The following is a 16,781-nucleotide window of genomic DNA, read 5'->3' as shown; positions in this document are numbered from 1 at the left end:
TCCCCAATTTTCCCTCATTTTTTCCCCAAATTTTCCCCAAAATTTCCCCCAATTTTTCCCCAATTTTCCCCCAATTTTTCCCAATTTTTTCTCCATTTTCCCCCAAATTTTCCCCAAAATTTCCCCCCAAATTTCTCCAATTTTCCCCCAATTTTCCCCAAATTTTTCCCAAAATTTTCCCAATTTTTCCCCCATTTTTCCCCATTCTTCCCTTTTTTCCCCAAAAAATTTTCCCCCAAATTTCCCCAATTTTCCCCCAATTTTCCCCAAACTTTCCCCCATTTTCCCCCCATTTTTTCCCCATTTCCCCTCATTTTTCCCCCCAAATTTTCTCCCCAAATTTCACCATTTTTTCTCCAATTTCCCCCCAAAATTTTCCTTATTTTTTTCCCTTTTCTCCCCCATTTCCCCTCATTTTTTCCCCAAAATTTCCCCAAAATTTCCCCAAAATTTCCCCCCAATTCCCCCCTTCCCCCACCCCATTTTTTTCCCAAATCTGGCGTTTTTTCCCCCAAAAAGTGCGGTCGGAACGGGGAGAATTTCGATCATTTTTTCACGCGGGCGCCGCCGGCTCTGACGCCCCCGGACGCGCTGGTCCTGGCGGGGCTGGACCAGGCCGAGTTCGAGGGGTTCAGCTTCACCAACCCCGACTTCCCTCAGCCCTCGGGATCCCTCGTCTGATCCCAAAAACTCGGGAATTCATCCCAAAAAAAATTCGGGATCAGAATCCCAAAAAATCCCAAAAAAATCCTGCAAAAAAACCCCAAAATATCAAAAAAAAATCGATTTTTTCGCCTTTTTGCGGTTTTTTCCCCCTATTTTGGAGCGTACCAAGTTCAGGAGTTCCTCATCTGATCCCAAAAACTTGGGAATTCATCCCAAAAAAATTCGGGATCCGAATCCCAAAAAATCCCAAAAAATCCCCCAAAAATTCCAAAAGAATTCGATTTTTTCACATTTTTTTTGTGGTTTTTTTCCCCCTATTTTGGAGCCTACCAAGTTCAGGAGTTTCTCGTCTGATCCCAAAAACTCGGGAATTCATCCCAAAAAAAATTCGGGATCAAAATCCCAAAAAATCCCAAAAAAAACCCCCAAAATATAAAAAAAAATTCGATTTTTTCGCCTTTTTTTGCGGTTTTTTCCCCCTATTTTGGAGCCTACCAAGTTCAGTTCCTCGTCTGATCCCAAAAACTCGGGAATTCATCCCAAAAAAAATTCGGGATCCGAATCCCAAAAAATCCCAAAAAAATCCCCGAAAAATCCCCCAAAATATAAAAAAAAATTCGATTTTTTCACCTTTTTTTGTGGTTTTTTTCCCCTTATTTTGGCGTGTACCAAGTTCAGGAGTTCCTCGTCTGATCCCAAAAACTCGGGAATTCATCCCCAAAAAAATTCGGGATCCAAATCCCAAAAAATCCCAAAAAATCCCCCAAAAATTCCAAAAGAATTCGATTTTTTCACATTTTTTTGTGGTTTTTTCCCCCTATTTTGGAGCCTACCAAGTTCAGGAGTTCCTCGTCTGATCCCAAAAACTCGGGAATTCATCCCAAAAAAAATTCGGGATCCGAATCCCAAAAAATCCCAAAAAAAATCCCCGAAAAATCACCAAAAAATCAAAAAAAATTCGATTTTTTCGCCTTTTTTTGCGTTTTTCTCCCCCTATATTGGAGCGTATCAAGTTCAGGAGTTCCTCATCTGATCCCAAAAACTCGGGAATTCATCCCAAAAAAATTCGGGATCCGAATCCCAAAAAATCCCCAAAAATCCCCAAAAAAATCCCCAAAAAATTCAATTTTTTTCATCTTTTATTGAGGTTTTCTCCCCTATTTTGGCGTGTACCAAGTTCAGGAGTTCCTCATCTGATCCCAAAAACTCGGGAATTCATCCCAAAAAAATTCGGGATCCGAATCCCAAAAAATCCCAAAAAATCCCCCAAAAATTCCAAAAGAATTCGATTTTTTCACATTTTTTTTGTGGGTTTTTTCCCCCTATTTTGGAGCCTACCAAGTTCAGGAGTTTCTCGTCTGATCCCAAAAACTCGGGAATTCATCCCAAAAAAAATTCGGGATCCGAATCCCAAAAAATCCCAAAAAAATCCCAAAAAAATCCCCCAAAAATTCAATTTTTTTCACCTTTTATCGAGGTTTTCTCCCCTATTTTGGCGTGTACCAAGTTCAGGAGTTCCTCATCTGATCCCAAAAACTCAGAAATTCATCCCAAAAAAATTTGGAATCCAAATCCCAAAAAATCCCCAAAAAAATCCCGAAAAATCCCCCCAAAATTCGATTTTTTTCACATTTTTTTGAGGTTTTCTCCCCTATTTTGGCATGTACCAAGTTCAGGAGTTCCTCATCTGATCCCAAAAACTCGGGAATTCATCCCAAAAAAAATTCGGGATCCGAATCCCAAAAAATCCCAAAAAAATCCCCGAAAAATCCCCCAAAAATTCCAAAAAAATTCGATTTTTTCACCTTTTTTTGCGGTTTTTTCCCCCTATTTTGGAGCCTACCAAGTTCAGGAGTTCCTCGTCTGATCCCAAAAACTCGGGAATTCATCCCAAAAAAAAATTCGGGATCCGAATCCCAAAAAATCCCAAAAAAATCCCAAAAAATCCCCCCAAAATTCGATTTTTTTCACATTTTTTTGAGGTTTTCTTCCCCCGTTTTGGACCGTACCAAGTTCAAGGATTCCCAAAAAAATTTGGGAATTCCCACAAAAAATTCTGGATCCGAATCCCAAAAAATCCCGAAGAATTCCCAAGAAATTTGAATTTTTTTGCCATTTTTTGTGTTTTTCTCCCCCTATTTTGGACCGTACCAAGTTCAAGGATTCCCAAAAAAACTTGGGAATTCCCCAAAAAAATTTGGGATCTTCAGATCCAAAAACCTCCCAAAAAATCCCAATTATTTGGAATTTTTCCCCGAAATTTTCAGGGATTTTTTTTCCCCCAAAATTTTTGGGAATTCCCAAAAAAATTCCCAATAAAAAATTCCCAAAAAATTCCCCCAAAAAATTTTGGGATGATCCCGAGATTTAACCCCAACACCCCCCCCCCAAAAAAAAAAATGGAATTTCCCCCCAAATTTTGGGATTTTTTCCCAAATTTTGGGATTTTTTCCCGCCAAATTTTCTCCCCTCCCCCCTCTCAAATTTTGGGATTTTCCACCCAAATTTTTGGGATTTTCCACCCAAAATTTGGGAATTTCCCCCCCTCCCCCAGCTGTGAATCCTCCCGGGATGAGTTGGGGGAGGGGAAACCCCAAAAATTCCCAAAAAATCCCCAAAAATTCCCAAAAATTCCCAAAAAATTCCCAAAAATTCCCCAAAAATTCCCAAAAATTTCCACCCAAAAATTCCCAAAATTTCCCTTCGAGAAAATCCCAAAAATTCCCGAAATTTTCCCATCCCAAAAATTCCCCCCCAAAAATTCCCTCCCCTCAATAAAATGGTTCAGCCCTGCCGGAGTCTCTTGGGTCCCTTTTTTGGACTGGTTTGGACTGGTTTGGACTGGTTTATACTGGTTTAGCCTGGTTTGGATTGGTTTATACTGGGAGGGACTGGGAAGAACTGGTTTGGACTGGTTTAGACTGGGAGGGACTGGTTTGGACTGGTTTATACTGGTTTAGCCTGGTTTGGATTGGTTTATACTGGGAGGGACTGGGAAGAACTGGTTTGGACTGGTTTGGACTGGGAGGGACTGGTTTATACTGGAGGGAAGTGGGAGGAACCAGTTTGGACTGGTTTAGATTGGGAGGGACTGGTTTATACTGGGAGGAACTTGTTTGGACTGGTTCGCACTGGTTTGGACTGGTTTAGCCTGGTTTAGACTGGTTTATACTGGTTTAGCCTGGTTTGGACTGGTTTATACTGGTTTAGCCTGGTTTGGACTGGTTTAGCCTGGTTTGGACTGGTTTGGACTGGTTTGGACTGGGAGGGACTGGTTTATACTGGAGGGAAGTGGGAGGAACCAGTTTGGACTGGTTCGCACTGGTTTATACTGGTCCGGACTGGTTTATACTGGTCAGGACTGGTTTATACTGGTTTAGACTGGTTTATACTGGTTTATACTGGTTTATACTGGTCAGGACTGGTTTATACTGGTCCGGACTGGTTTGGACTGGTTTGGACTGGTTTGGACTGGTTTATACTGGTTTGGACTGGTTTGGACTGGTTTATACTGGTTTATACTGGTCAGGGCTGGTTTATACTGGTCCGGACTGGTTTGGACTGGTTTGGACTGGTTTGGACTGGTTTGGACTGGTTTGGACTGGTTTATACTGGTTTATACTGGTGAGTTCCGGCCCCTCCCCCTCCCGCGGCCCCTCCCCCTCCCTTGAGCCGCTCTGATCCCCTCCCCCCGCCCGTCCCAGTAAATCCCAGTAAATCCCAGTACGGAGCAGGAGGGAGCGGGACGGACCGGCCCGAACCACTTCGGACCACTTCGGACCAGTTCGGACCAGTTCGGACCAGTTCGGACCAGTTCGGACCAGTTCGGACCAGTTCGGACCAGTTCGGACCAGTTCGGACCAGTTCGGACCAGTTCGGACCAGTTCGGAGCGGCAGAGGGGGCGCCGCAGGTGAGGGGGGAGGGGAAATGGGGGGTGGGGGAGGGGCGGGAAGGGCAGGGGGGGAGGGGGGAGGGGTCGGGCAGGGGGGTGGGGGAGGGGCGGGTGAGAGGGGGGAGGGGTCTTGGGGGTGGGGGAGGGGTCTCGGGGGTGGGGGAGGGGCGGAAGAAGTGGGGGAGGGGTCTCAGGGGTGGGGGAGGGGTCGGAATGAGGGGTGGGGGAGGGGTCTGAGGAGTGGGGGAGGGGTGGCAGAGGTGGGGGAGGGGCGGCAGGGGGTGGGGGAGGGGGGCTCAGAGCGATGGGGGAGGGGTCTCAGGGGTGGGGGAGGGGCGGAAGAAGTGGGGGAGGGGTCTCAGAGCGATGGGGGAGGGGTCTCAGGGGTGGGGGAGGGGCGGAAGAGGGTGGGGGAGGGGTCTCTGGGGTGGGGGAGGGGTCTCGGTGGGGGAGGGGTCTCAGGGTGGGGGAGGGGTCTCAAGGGTGGGGGAGGGGTCTCAGGGGTGGGGGAGGGGTCTCGGTGGGGGGAGGGGTCTCAGGGTGGGGGAGGGGTCTCGGTGGGGGAGGGGTCTCAGGGTGGGGGAGGGGGGGGTCTCTCACCCCTCCCCCCCCCCCTCTTTTTTTTTCTCCTCCTCTCCGCAGCCGCCTCCGCCCCTCCCCCCACCCTGGAGCCCTTCGGCGCCTCATTAAGGCCTCATTAATTATTCATCCGTTAATTGCAGCCCCTCCCCCAGGCCCGGCCATGGCCCCGCCCCTCCCCCTCCTCCCCCTCCTCACCCTCCTGGCCGCCGCCGCCCCTCCCCCACCCCCTCCCCCTCCCCCACCCCTCCGCTTCCTCTGCACGCCCCTCCCCCCACCCGGCCCGGGGGGCGTGGCCTGGCCGGGCGTGGCCCCGGAAGGGGGCGGGGCGTGGGAGGGGGGAGGGGCGGGGGGGTGCCGGGAGGGGGTGGGGGAGGGGCGTGAGGAGGGGGAGGGGGAGGAGGGGGAGGGGCCCGAGGGGGCTCTGAGGGCTCTGCAGGGGCTGCGGGAGCGGCTGCGGGAGCTGCAGGTGAGGGGGCGGGGCCAAAGGGGGCGGGGCCAAAGGGGGCGGGGCCAAAGGGGGCGGGGCCAAAGGGGGCGGGGCCAAAGGGGGCGGGGAGAAAGGGGGTTAAAGGGGAGGGGCTAAAGGGGACAAGGGGGCGGGGCTAAAGGGGGAAGGAAAGGGTTAAAAGGGGAGAGCAAGGGGTTGAAGGGGGAGGGGCTAAAGGGGGCGGGGCCAAAGGGGGATGGATAAAGGGGGCGGGGCTAAATGGGAAAGGAAGGGGTTAAAGGGGCGGGGCCAAACAGGGAGGGGTTAAGGGGCGGGGATAAAGGGGGCGGGGCTAAAGGAGGAAGGAAAGGGTTAAAAGGGGAGAGGAAGGGGTTAAAGGGGCGGGGTTAAAGGGGGCGGGGCTAAAGAGGGAAGGAAAGGGTTAAAAGGGGAGAGAAAGGGGTTAAAGGGGCGGGGTTAAAAGGGGAATGGTGAAAGGGGTGGGGCTAAAGAGGGCGGGGTTAAAGGGGCAGGGCTAAAGGGGAAAGGAAAGGGTTAAAACAGGAGAGGAGGGGTTAAAGGGGGTGGGGCTAGAGGGGAGGAGTTAAAGGGGCGGGGCTAAAGTGGGAGGGGTTAATGGGGGAAGGAAAGGGTTAAAAGGGGAAAGGAAGGGGTTAAAGGGGGCGGGGCTAAAGGGGCCAAAGGGGGCGGGATGAAGGAGGGAGGGGCCAAAGGGGGTTAAAGGGGGCGGGGCTAAAGAGGGAGGGGTTAAAGGGGCGGGGCTAAAGGGGGAAGGAAAGGGTTAAAAGGGAAGAGTGAAGGGTTAAAGGGGCGGGGCTAAAGAGGGAGGGGGAGGGGCCTCCTGAGGTCACTGTGGGGTCATTTCTGGGTCACTTTGGGGTCATTTCCGGTTTAATTTTGGGGGATTTTGGGACGATTTCCGGGTGTAATTTTGGGTGTTTTTGGGATCATTTCCGGGTGTTATTTCAGGTGTTTTTGGGGTGATTTCGGTGTAATTTTGGGTGATTTTGGGACAATTCCCAGGTGTAATTTCGGGTGTTTTTGGGATCATTTCCGGGTGTTATTTCAGGTGTTTCTGGGGTGATTTCTGGGTGTAATTTCGGGTGGTTTTGGAGTAATTTCCGGTGTAATTTCGGGTGTTTAGGGGATGATTTCCAGGTGTAATTTCGGGTGTTTTTGGAGTCATTTCCGGTGAAATTTTGGGTGTTTTTGGAGTCATTTCCGGTGAAATTTTGGGTGTTTTTAGGGTCATTTCCGGGTGTAATTTTGGGTGTTTTTGGAGTCATTTTCGGGTGTAATTTCAGGTGATTTTGGGGATATTTCCGGTGTAATTTTGGGTGATTTTGGAGTCATTTCCGGGTGTAATTTGGAGTGGTTTTGGGCTGATTTCCGGTGCAATTTCGGGTGTTTTTGGGGTCATTTCTGGGTGTAATTTCGGGTGTTTTTGGGGTCATTTCTGGGTGTAATTTCGGGTGTTTTTGGAGTCATTTCCGGCTGTAATTTCGGGTGTTTTCGGGCAGAACCGGAACTCCTCGGGGCTGCGCGAGGCCCTGCAGAGGAAAATCGGAGCCCTGGAGCTGCAGCTGCGTCTCCACGGCAACGGCTCCCGTCTCCACGGCAACCACCACGGGGAGAAGCATCCTCACGGTCACCACGGCGACCACGACCACGAGAAACATCCTCACGGTCGCCACGGCGACCACCACGGTCTCCACGGCAACCACGACCACGAGAAGCATCTCCATGGCAACCACCACGGTCACCACGGCGACCACCACAACCACCACAGTCTCCATGGTAACCACGACCACCACGGTCTCCACAGTGACCACCATGAGAAGCATCTCCATGGTCTCCATGGCAACCACCACGGTTTCCATGGCAACCATGACCAGGAGAAGCATCCCCACGGTCTCCATGGCAACCACGACCACCACGGTCTCCATGGTGACCACCACGAGAAGCATCCCCACGGTCTCCATGGCAACCACCACGGTCTCCACGGCGACCGTGACCACCACGGTCGCCACGACGACCGCCACGGTCTCCATAGCAACCACCACCAGCAGCACGAGGAGAAGCATCACGGTTACCATGGCAACCACCACCAGGAGAAGCAGCTCCACCACGGTCACCACGGCGACCACCACCAGGAGAAGCATCCCCACGGTTTCCATGGCAACCACGACCCTCAGGGTCTCCATGGCGACCATCAGACGCACCAGGAGAAACATTCCTACGGTCTCCATGGCGACCACCATGATGGTCTCCATGGCAACCACCACCAGGAGAAGCATTCCCACGGTCTCCATGGCAACCACCACGGGCTCCACGGTCTCCATGGCAACCACCACCAGGAGAAGCATCACGATGGTCTCCATGGTCTCCATGGCAACCACCCCGAAGAGAAACATCCCCACGGTCACCATGGCAACCACGACGGTCTCCATAGCAACCACCACCACGAGAAACATCCCCACGGCCTCCATGGCAACCACGACCCTCATGGTCTCCATAGCAACCACCACCTCCACGGTCTCCACGGCAACCACGACGGTCTCCATGGCAACCACCACCAGGAGAAGCATCCTCACGATCTCCACGGCAACCACAACAGTCTCCACGGCAACCACCACGGTCTCCACGGCAACCACCCCGGTCTCCACGGCAACCACCTCCACGAGAAGAACCCTCACGGTCTCCACGGCAACCACCACCTCTACGGTCTCCACGGCAACCGCAGCGCCCTCCCCTCCGGTCTCCATGGCAACGGGAAGGCCGGCAACCGGTTGGAGATGGGTTCCCATGGCAACCGCTGGGGGCGTGGCCATGGCAACGGAGCGGGGGAGGAGGAGGAGGAGGAGGAGGAAGAGGAAGAGGAGGAGGAAGAGGAAGAGCACGAGGAGAATCCAGGTGAGAATTTGGGGGGATTTTTGGGAATTTTGGGGTTTTTTGGGAAATTTTTTTGGAATTTTTGGGGGGATTTTTTGGGGATTTTGGGGGAATTTTTGGGGAATTTTGGGGGGGTTTGGGGATTGGGATTTGGGGGAATTTTGGGGGGTTTGGGGATTGGGATTTTGGGGAATTTTGGGGGGGTTTGGGATTGGGATTTTGGGGGTTTTTTGGGAATTTTTGGGGTGTTTTGGGGTTGGGATTTCGGGGATTTTCTGGGCATTTTGGGGGGTTTTGGGATTGGGATTTTGGGGAATTTTGGGGGGGTTTGGGATTGGGATTTTGGAGATTTTCTGGGCAATTTGGGGGGTTTTGGGATTGGGAATTTGGGGATTTTTGGGGTTTTTGGGACTGGGATTTTGGGGGATTTTTGGGGATTTGGGAAAGGATTTGAGAGGGAATTTGGAAAGAATTTGTGAGGATTTGGGGAAGAAAAGGGCAAATTTCCCGGGATTTGAGCCCAAATTTCGCCAGATTTGATCCCAAATTTCAGGGGATTTGAGCCCAAATTTTGCTGGATTTGACCCCAAATTTCACCGGATTTGACCCCAAATCCCCAAATTTTGCCAGATTTGACCCCAAATCCCCAAATTTCGTGGGATTTGACCCCAAATTTTGCCAGATTTGAGCTCAAATTTCACCAGATTTGAGTGGGAATTTCACCGGATTTGAGCCCAAATTTCTCGGGATTTGACCCAAAATCCCCAAATTTCACTGGATTTTACCCCAAATTTCACTGGATTTGAGCCCAAATTTCACCGGATTTGAGCCCAAATCCCCAAATTTCACCGGATTTGACCCGAAATCCCCAAATTTCACCGTATTTGACCCCAAATTTCACCGTATTTCAGCTCAAATTTCACCAGATTTGACCCCAAATTTCACTGAATTTGAGCCCAAATCCCCAAATTTCACCGGATTTGAGCCCAAATCCCCAAATTTCACCGGATTTGAGCCCAAATCCCCAAATTTCACTGGATTTGACCCCAAATTTCACCGGATTTGACCCCAAATTTCACTGGATTTGAGCCCAAATCCCCAAATTTCACCGGATTTGAGCCCAAATCCCCAAATTTCACCGGATTTGAACCCAAATCCCCAAATTTCACCGGATTTGACCCCAAATTTCACCAGATTTGAGCCCAAATCCCCAAATTTCGCGGGATTTGAGCCCGAATTTCACTGAATTTGAGCCCGAATTTCGCGCCTTTCCCGTCCCTCAGGCTCGGGGTTCCGCGTGGCTTTCCCTCTCCGCACGGATTACATGTTCGCCCGGCTGCGGGCGCCCGTTCGCAGCCCCCTGCGGGCGCTCTCCGCCTGCCTCTGGCTGCGCCCGGGGGGAGCCCCCAATTTGGGGACCCCCTTTTCCTACGCGGCCCCCGGGCAGCCCAACGAGCTGGTGCTGCTGGCCTGGGGGGGGAGACCCCTGGAGCTGCTGGTGGATGATCAGGTCAGAGGGGATTCGGGGGGAATTCGGGGGGGTTGGGGGATTTTGGGGGATTTTTGGGGATTTTTGGGATTTTTTTTTTGGTTTTTGGGGGATTTTTTGGGATTTTTTGGGGATTTTTTGGGGATTTTTTGGGATTTTTTTTTGGTTTTTGGGGGATTTTTTGGGGATTTTTTTGGAATTTTTTGGGATTTTTTTTTTATTTTTGAGGGATTTTTGGGGATTTTTTTGGGGATTTTTTGGGGGATTTTTAGGGGATTTTTTGGGATTTTTTTTTATTTTTGGGGGATTTTTGGGGATTTTTTTTGGGATTTTTTGGGGGATCTTTAGGGGATTTTTGGGGGATTTTTTGGGGATTTTTGGGGATTTTTTTTGGGATTTTTTGGGGGATTTTTAGGGGATTTTTTGGGGATTTTTTTGGGATTTTTGGAGATTTTTTTTGGATTTTGGGGGATTTTTTTGGGGATTTTTGGGGATTTTTTTTGGATTTTGGGGGATTTTTTGGGGGATTTTTTGGGGATTTTTTGGGGATCTTTGGGGATATTTTGGGGATTTTTTTGGGATTTTTAGGGATTTTTGGGGGGATTTTTGGGGGATTTTTTGGGAATTTCTGGGGATTTTTTTTGGATTTTTGGGGGATTTTTTGGGATTTTTGAATTTTTTGAGATTTTTTGGGGGGATTTTTTTTGGGATTTTTTAAGTTTTTTTACATTATTTTGGGGGGATTTTTGGGGGATTCTTTTGGGATTTTTTTTATTTTTGGGGAATTTTTTGGAGATTTTTTTGAGGTTTTTTGGGGGTTTTTTATTTTTATTTGTTGAGAATTTTTTTGGAAATTTTTTGAGATTTTTTGGGGAATTTTTGGGAGATTTTTGGGATAAAATTCGGGCTAATCGTCTCCAATTAACTGTGATTAATCTGGGTCTAATGGGGTTAATGGGGGTAATTAATTTGGGCTAATTTGGGTAATTAATTTGGAATAAATGGGGATAATTCGGGATAAAATTTGGGCTAATTGGGGATAATTTGGGCTAATTGGGGTTATTAATTTGGGCTAATTGGGGTTATTAATTTGGGCTAATTTGGGTTATTAATTTGGGCTAATTGGGGTAATTAATTTGGGCTAATTGGGGTAATTAATATGGGCTAATTGGGGTTATTAATTTGGCCTAATTGGGGTAATTAATATGGGCTAATTGGGGTAATTAATTTGGGCTAATTGGGGTAATTAATTTGGGCTAATTGGGGTTATTAATTTGGGCTAATTGGGGTTATTAATTTCGGCTAATTTGGGTTATTAATTTGGGCTAATTGGTGTAATTAATATGGGCTAATTGGGTTAATTAATATGGGCTAATTGGGGATAATTTGGGCTAATTGGGGTAATTAATTTGGGCTAGTTGGGGTAATTACTTTGGGCTAATTGGGGTAATTAATTTGGGCTAATTGGGGTAATTAATATGGGCTAATTGGGGTTATTAATTTGGGCTAATTGGGGTAATTAATTTGGGCTAATTTGGGTTATTAATTTGGGCTAATTGGCGTAATGAATTTGGGCTAATTGGGGTTATTAATTTGGGATAATCGGGGTAATTAATATGGGCTAATTGGGGTAATTAATATGGGCTAATTTGGGTTATTAATTTGGGCTAATTGGGGTTATTAATTTGTGCTAATTGGGGTTATTAATTTGGGCTAATTGGGGTAATTAATTTGGGCTAATTGGGGTAATTAATTTGGGCTAATTGGCATAATTAATTTGTGCTAATTGAGGATAATTTGATATAATTTGATATAAAATCCAGGATAATTCCATATAAAATTCAGGATAACCGTGCGCAATTAGTGGTGGCGCTAATTAAGCCCTGTTAATTCCCGCTAACGAAGCCGTTGTCCCCGTCAGGCGGCGGCGCTGGCGCTGGCCCCGGCCCCGGGCAGGTGGCAACACCTGTGCGTCACCTGGGCGGCCTCCGGGGGTACCTGGAGCAGCTTCCAGGACGGGACCCCCCGCGGGAGGGGGGAGGGGCTGGCCCCGGGCCACCCCCTGAGACCCCACGGGGTCCTGGTGCTGGGACAGGAACAGGTGAGTGAACAGGTGTGAGTTCAGGTGTGAACGGGTGAGTGAACAGGTGTGAACAGGTGTGAACAGGTGTGAGTTCAGGTGTGAACAGGTGTGAGTTCAGGTGTGAACAGGTGTGAGTTCAGGTGTGAGTTCAGGTGTGAACAGGTGTGAGTTCAGGTGTGAGTTCAGGTGTGAGTTCAGGTGTGAGTTCAGGTGTGAGTTCAGGTGTGTCTGTGAGCCCCAGGTGTGTTCAGGTGTGTCCCAGGTGTGTTTCACCTGTCCCAGGTGTGTTTCACCCTCCCCAGGTGTGTTTCACCTGTCCCAGGTGTGTTTCACCTGTCCCAGGTGTGTTTCACCCCTCCCCAGGTGTATTTCACCTGTCCCAGGTGTGTTTCACCCCTCCCCAGGTGTGTTTCACCTGTCCCAGGTGTGTTTCACCCCTCCCCAGGTGTATTTCACCTGTCCCAGGTGTGTTTCACCTGTCCCAGGTGTGTTTCACCCCTCCCCAGGTGTGTTTCACCCCTCCCCAGGTGTGTTTCACCTGTCCCAGGTGTGTTTCACCCCTCCCCAGGTGTGTTTCACCTGTCCCAGGTGTGTTTCACCCCTCCCCAGGTGTGTTTCACCTGTCCCAGGTGTGTTTCACCCCTCCCCAGGTGTGTTTCACCCCTCCCCAGGTGTGTTTCACCTGTCCCAGGTGTGTTTCACCCCTCCCCAGGTGTGTTTCACCCCTCCCCAGGTGTGTTTCACCTGTCCCAGGTGTGTTTCACCTGTCCCAGGTGTGTTTCACCCCTCCCCAGGTGTGTTTCACCCCTCCCCAGGTGTGTTTCACCCCTCCCCAGGTGTGTTTCACCTGTCCCAGGTGTGTTTCCCCCCTCCCCAGGTGTGTTTCACCTGTCCCAGGTGTGTTTCACCTGTCCCAGGTGTGTTTCACCCCTCCCCAGGTGTGTTTCACCCCTCCCCAGGTGTGTTTCACCCCTCCCCAGGTGTGTTTCACCTGTCCCAGGTGTGTTTCACCCCTCCCCAGGTGTATTTCACCTGTCCCAGGTGTGTTTCACCCCTCCCCAGGTGTGTTTCACCTGTCCCAGGTGTGTTTCACCCCTCCCCAGGTGTATTTCACCTGTCCCAGGTGTGTTTCACCTGTCCCAGGTGTGTTTCACCCCTCCCCAGGTGTGTTTCACCCCTCCCCAGGTGTGTTTCACCTGTCCCAGGTGTGTTTCACCCCTCCCCAGGTGTGTTTCACCTGTCCCAGGTGTGTTTCACCCCTCCCCAGGTGTGTTTCACCTGTCCCAGGTGTGTTTCACCCCTCCCAGGTGTGTTTCACCCCTCCCCAGGTGTGTTTCACCCCTCCCCAGGTGTGTTTCACCTGTCCCAGGTGTGTTTCACCTGTCCCAGGTGTGTTTCACCCCTCCCCAGGTGTGTTTCACCCCTCCCCAGGTGTGTTTCACCCCTCCCCAGGTGTGTTTCACCTGTCCCAGGTGTGTTTCCCCCCTCCCCAGGTGTGTTTCACCTGTCCCAGGTGTGTTTCACCCCTCCCCAGGTGTGTTTCACCCCTCCCAGGTGTGTTTCACCCCTCCCAGGTGTGTTTCACCTGTCCCAGGTGTGTTTCACCCCTCCCCAGGTGTGTTTCACCTGTCCCAGGTGTGTTTCACCTGTCCCAGGTGTGTTTCACCCCTCCCCAGGTGTGTTTCACCTGTCCCAGGTGTGTTTCACCCCTCCCCAGGTGTGTTTCCCCCCTCCCCAGGTGTGTTTCACCTGTCCCAGGTGTGTTTCCCCCCTCCCCAGGTGTGTTTCACCCCTCCCCAGGTGTGTTTCACCCCTCCCCAGGTGTGTTTCCCCTGTCCCAGGTGTGTTTCACCCCTCCCCAGGTGTGTTTCACCTGTCCCAGGTGTGTTTCACCCCTCCCCAGGTGTGTTTCACCCCTCCCCAGGTGTGTTTCCCCTGTCCCAGGTGTGTTTCACCCCTCCCCAGGTGTGTTTCACCTGTCCCAGGTGTGTTTCACCTGTCCCAGGTGTGTTTCACCCCTCCCCAGGTGTGTTTCACCCCTCCCCAGGTGTGTTTCACCTGTCCCAGGTGTGTTTCACCTGTCCCAGGTGTGTTTCCCCCCTCCCCAGGTGTGTTTCCCCCCTCCCCAGGTGTATTTCACCTGTCCCAGGTGTGTTTCACCTGTCCCAGGTGTGTTTCACCCCTCCCCAGGTGTGTTTCACCTGTCCCAGGTGTGTTTCACCCATCCCCAGGTGTGTTTCACCCCGTCCCAGGTGTGTTTCACCTGTCCCAGGTGTGTTTCACCCCTCCCCAGGTGTGTTTCACCCCTCCCCAGGTGTGTTTCACCCCTCCCCAGGTGTGTTTCACCTGTCCCAGGTGTGTTTCACCCCTCCCCAGGTGTGTTTCACCCCTCCCCAGGTGTATTTCACCCCTCCCCAGGTGTGTTTCACCTGTCCCAGGTGTGTTTCACCCCTCCCCAGGTGTGTTTCACCTGTCCCAGGTGTGTTTCACCTGTCCCAGGTGTGTTTCACCCCTCCCCAGGTGTGTTTCACCCCTCCCCAGGTGTGTTTCACCTGTCCCAGGTGTGTTTCACCCCTCCCCAGGTGTGTTTCCCCCCTCCCCAGGTGTGTTTCACCTGTCCCAGGTGTGTTTCCCCCCTCCCCAGGTGTGTTTCACCCCTCCCCAGGTGTGTTTCACCCCTCCCCAGGTGTGTTTCCCCTGTCCCAGGTGTGTTTCACCCCTCCCCAGGTGTGTTTCACCTGTCCCAGGTGTGTTTCCCCCCTCCCCAGGTGTGTTTCCCCCCTCCCCAGGTGTGTTTCCCCCCTCCCCAGGTGTGTTTCACCCCGTCCCAGGTGTGTTTCACCTGTCCCAGGTGTGTTTCACCCCTCCCCAGGTGTGTTTCACCCCTCCCCAGGTGTGTTTCACCCCTCCCAGGTGTGTTTCACCCCTCCCCAGGTGTGTTTCACCTGTCCCAGGTGTGTTTCACCCCTCCCCAGGTGTGTTTCACCCCTCCCCAGGTGTGTTTCACCCCTCCCCAGGTGTGTTTCACCTGTCCCAGGTGTGTTTCACCCCTCCCCAGGTGTGTTTCACCCCTCCCCAGGTGTATTTCACCCCTCCCCAGGTGTGTTTCACCTGTCCCAGGTGTGTTTCACCCCTCCCCAGGTGTGTTTCACCTGTCCCAGGTGTGTTTCACCTGTCCCAGGTGTGTTTCACCCCTCCCCAGGTGTGTTTCCCCTGTCCCAGGTGTGTTTCACCTGTCCCAGGTGTGTTTCACCCCTCCCAGGTGTGTTTCCCCCCTCCCCAGGTGTGTTTCACCTGTCCCAGGTGTGTTTCACCTGTCCCAGGTGTGTTTCACCTGTCCCAGGTGTGTTTCACCCCTCCCCAGGTGTGTTTCACCTGTCCCAGGTGTGTTTCCCCCCTCCCCAGGTGTGTTTCACCCCTCCCAGGTGTGTTTCACCTGTCCCAGGTGTGTTTCACCCCTCCCCAGGTGTGTTTCACCCCGTCCCAGGTGTGTTTCACCCCTCCCCAGGTGTGTTTCACCCCTCCCAGGTGTGTTTCACCCATCCCCAGGTGTGTTTCACCCCTCCCCAGGTGTGTTTCACCTGTCCCAGGTGTGTTCCACCTGTCCCAGGTGTGTTTCACCTGTCCCAGGTGTGTTTCACCCCTCCCCAGGTGTGTTTCACCTGTCCCAGGTGTGTTTCACCCCTCCCCAGGTGTGTTTCACCCCTCCCCAGGTGTGTTTCACCCCTCCCCAGGTGTGTTTCACCCCTCCCCAGGTGTGTTTCACCTGTCCCAGGTGTGTTTCACCTGTCTCTCTCCCCCAGGACTCCCTCGGGGGTCGCTTTGACGCCACCCAGGCGTTCGTGGGTGAATTGGCCGAGTTCCACCTGTGGAGCCGCGCCCTGGCCCCGCCCGAGGTGGCGGCGCTGGCCAGGTGTGCGTCACCCGCACGCGGGGACCTGCTGGCCTGGGCCAGGGCGGGGCTGGAGCTGCACGGGGGCGTCACCGCCCGGCCCTTCCGGCCCTGCAGCTGAGACACACCTGGGGACACCTGGGGACACCTGGGGACACCTGGGGACACCTGGGGACACCTGGGGACACCTGGGGACGCCTGGGGACACCTGGAAATACACCTGGAGACACCTGAAATACACCTGGAGACACCTGAGATACACCTAGAGACACCTGGAGACACCTGGATACACCTGGAGACACCTGGAGACACCTGAGATACACCTGGGGACACCTGGATACAGCTGGAGACACCTGGGGACACCTGGATACAGCTGGGAACACCTGGAAACTCACCTGGATACACCTGGAGCCACCTGGGACACACCTGGGCACAGCTGAGACACACCTGGGAACACCTGGGAACACCTGGAGACACCTGAGATACACCTGGATACACCTGGGGACACCTGGACACGCTTGGAACTCACCTGGAACCCCCCAAATTCCCAAAATTTCCCCCAAAAGTTGCTCCAGACTCCCCCAAAAATTCCCCCAAAAATTCCCCCAAAAATCCCCCCAAAAATCCCAAAAAATCCCCCCAAAATTCCCAAAAATTCCCCAAAAAATTCCCAAAAAATCCCCCAAAAATTCCCAAAAAATTCCCAAAAAATTCCCAAAAAATTCCAAAAAAAAAAATCCCCAAAAATTCCCCAGAAACTCCAAAAAAAATCCCCAAAAATTCCCAAAAAATTCCCAAAAAGTTCCCAAAATATCCCAAAAAAATTCCCAAAAAAT

General features: G+C 51.7%; 2 protein-coding genes across 2 annotated transcripts in view; both read left to right on the top strand.

Moving 5' to 3' along the window:
- The window catches only part of PRKCG (protein kinase C gamma), a 41,282-nt gene extending 37,823 nt beyond the window's left edge, over positions 1 to 3,459 (top strand). Inside the window, exon 19 of the mRNA XM_086871692.1 lies at positions 520 to 3,459. Within this exon, the coding sequence (XP_086727818.1) occupies positions 520 to 681 (162 nt within the window). The 3' untranslated portion in view covers positions 682 to 3,459. The remainder of the gene's footprint in view (positions 1 to 519) is intronic.
- Positions 3,460 to 8,352: 4,893 nt separating this feature from the next.
- LOC147647535 (neuronal pentraxin-1-like) lies at positions 8,353 to 16,609 on the top strand. The gene is made up of 4 exons (XM_086871542.1): positions 8,353 to 8,377; positions 9,765 to 9,940; positions 11,892 to 12,071; positions 15,857 to 16,609. The coding sequence occupies exons 1-4, from the start codon at positions 8,353 to 8,355 to the stop codon at positions 16,064 to 16,066; spliced, it is 591 nt and encodes a 196-aa protein (XP_086727668.1). The 3' UTR covers positions 16,067 to 16,609.
- The last annotated feature ends 172 nt before the right edge of the window (positions 16,610 to 16,781 follow it).

This window comes from Cyanistes caeruleus, chromosome 36 (assembly GCF_971803275.1).
Source record: "Cyanistes caeruleus chromosome 36, bCyaCae1.hap1.1, whole genome shotgun sequence".
Classification (NCBI taxonomy): domain Eukaryota; kingdom Metazoa; phylum Chordata; class Aves; order Passeriformes; family Paridae; genus Cyanistes; species Cyanistes caeruleus.
This window is presented reverse-complemented; position numbering and strand designations above follow the sequence as displayed.

What these genes read in the sequence shown, in the direction of transcription:
- LOC147647535 (XM_086871542.1), top strand. Translation starts at nt 8,353, where the DNA reads ATGGCAACGGGAAGGCCGGCAACCG. An exon ending in AACGGGAAGGCCGGCAACCG is followed by an intron (nt 8,378 to 9,764) that starts GTTGGAGATGGG and finishes CCCGTCCCTCAG; the next exon opens with GCTCGGGGTTCCGCGTGGCT. An exon ending in CCGGGCAGCCCAACGAGCTG is followed by an intron (nt 9,941 to 11,891) that starts GTGCTGCTGGCC and finishes TGTCCCCGTCAG; the next exon opens with GCGGCGGCGCTGGCGCTGGC.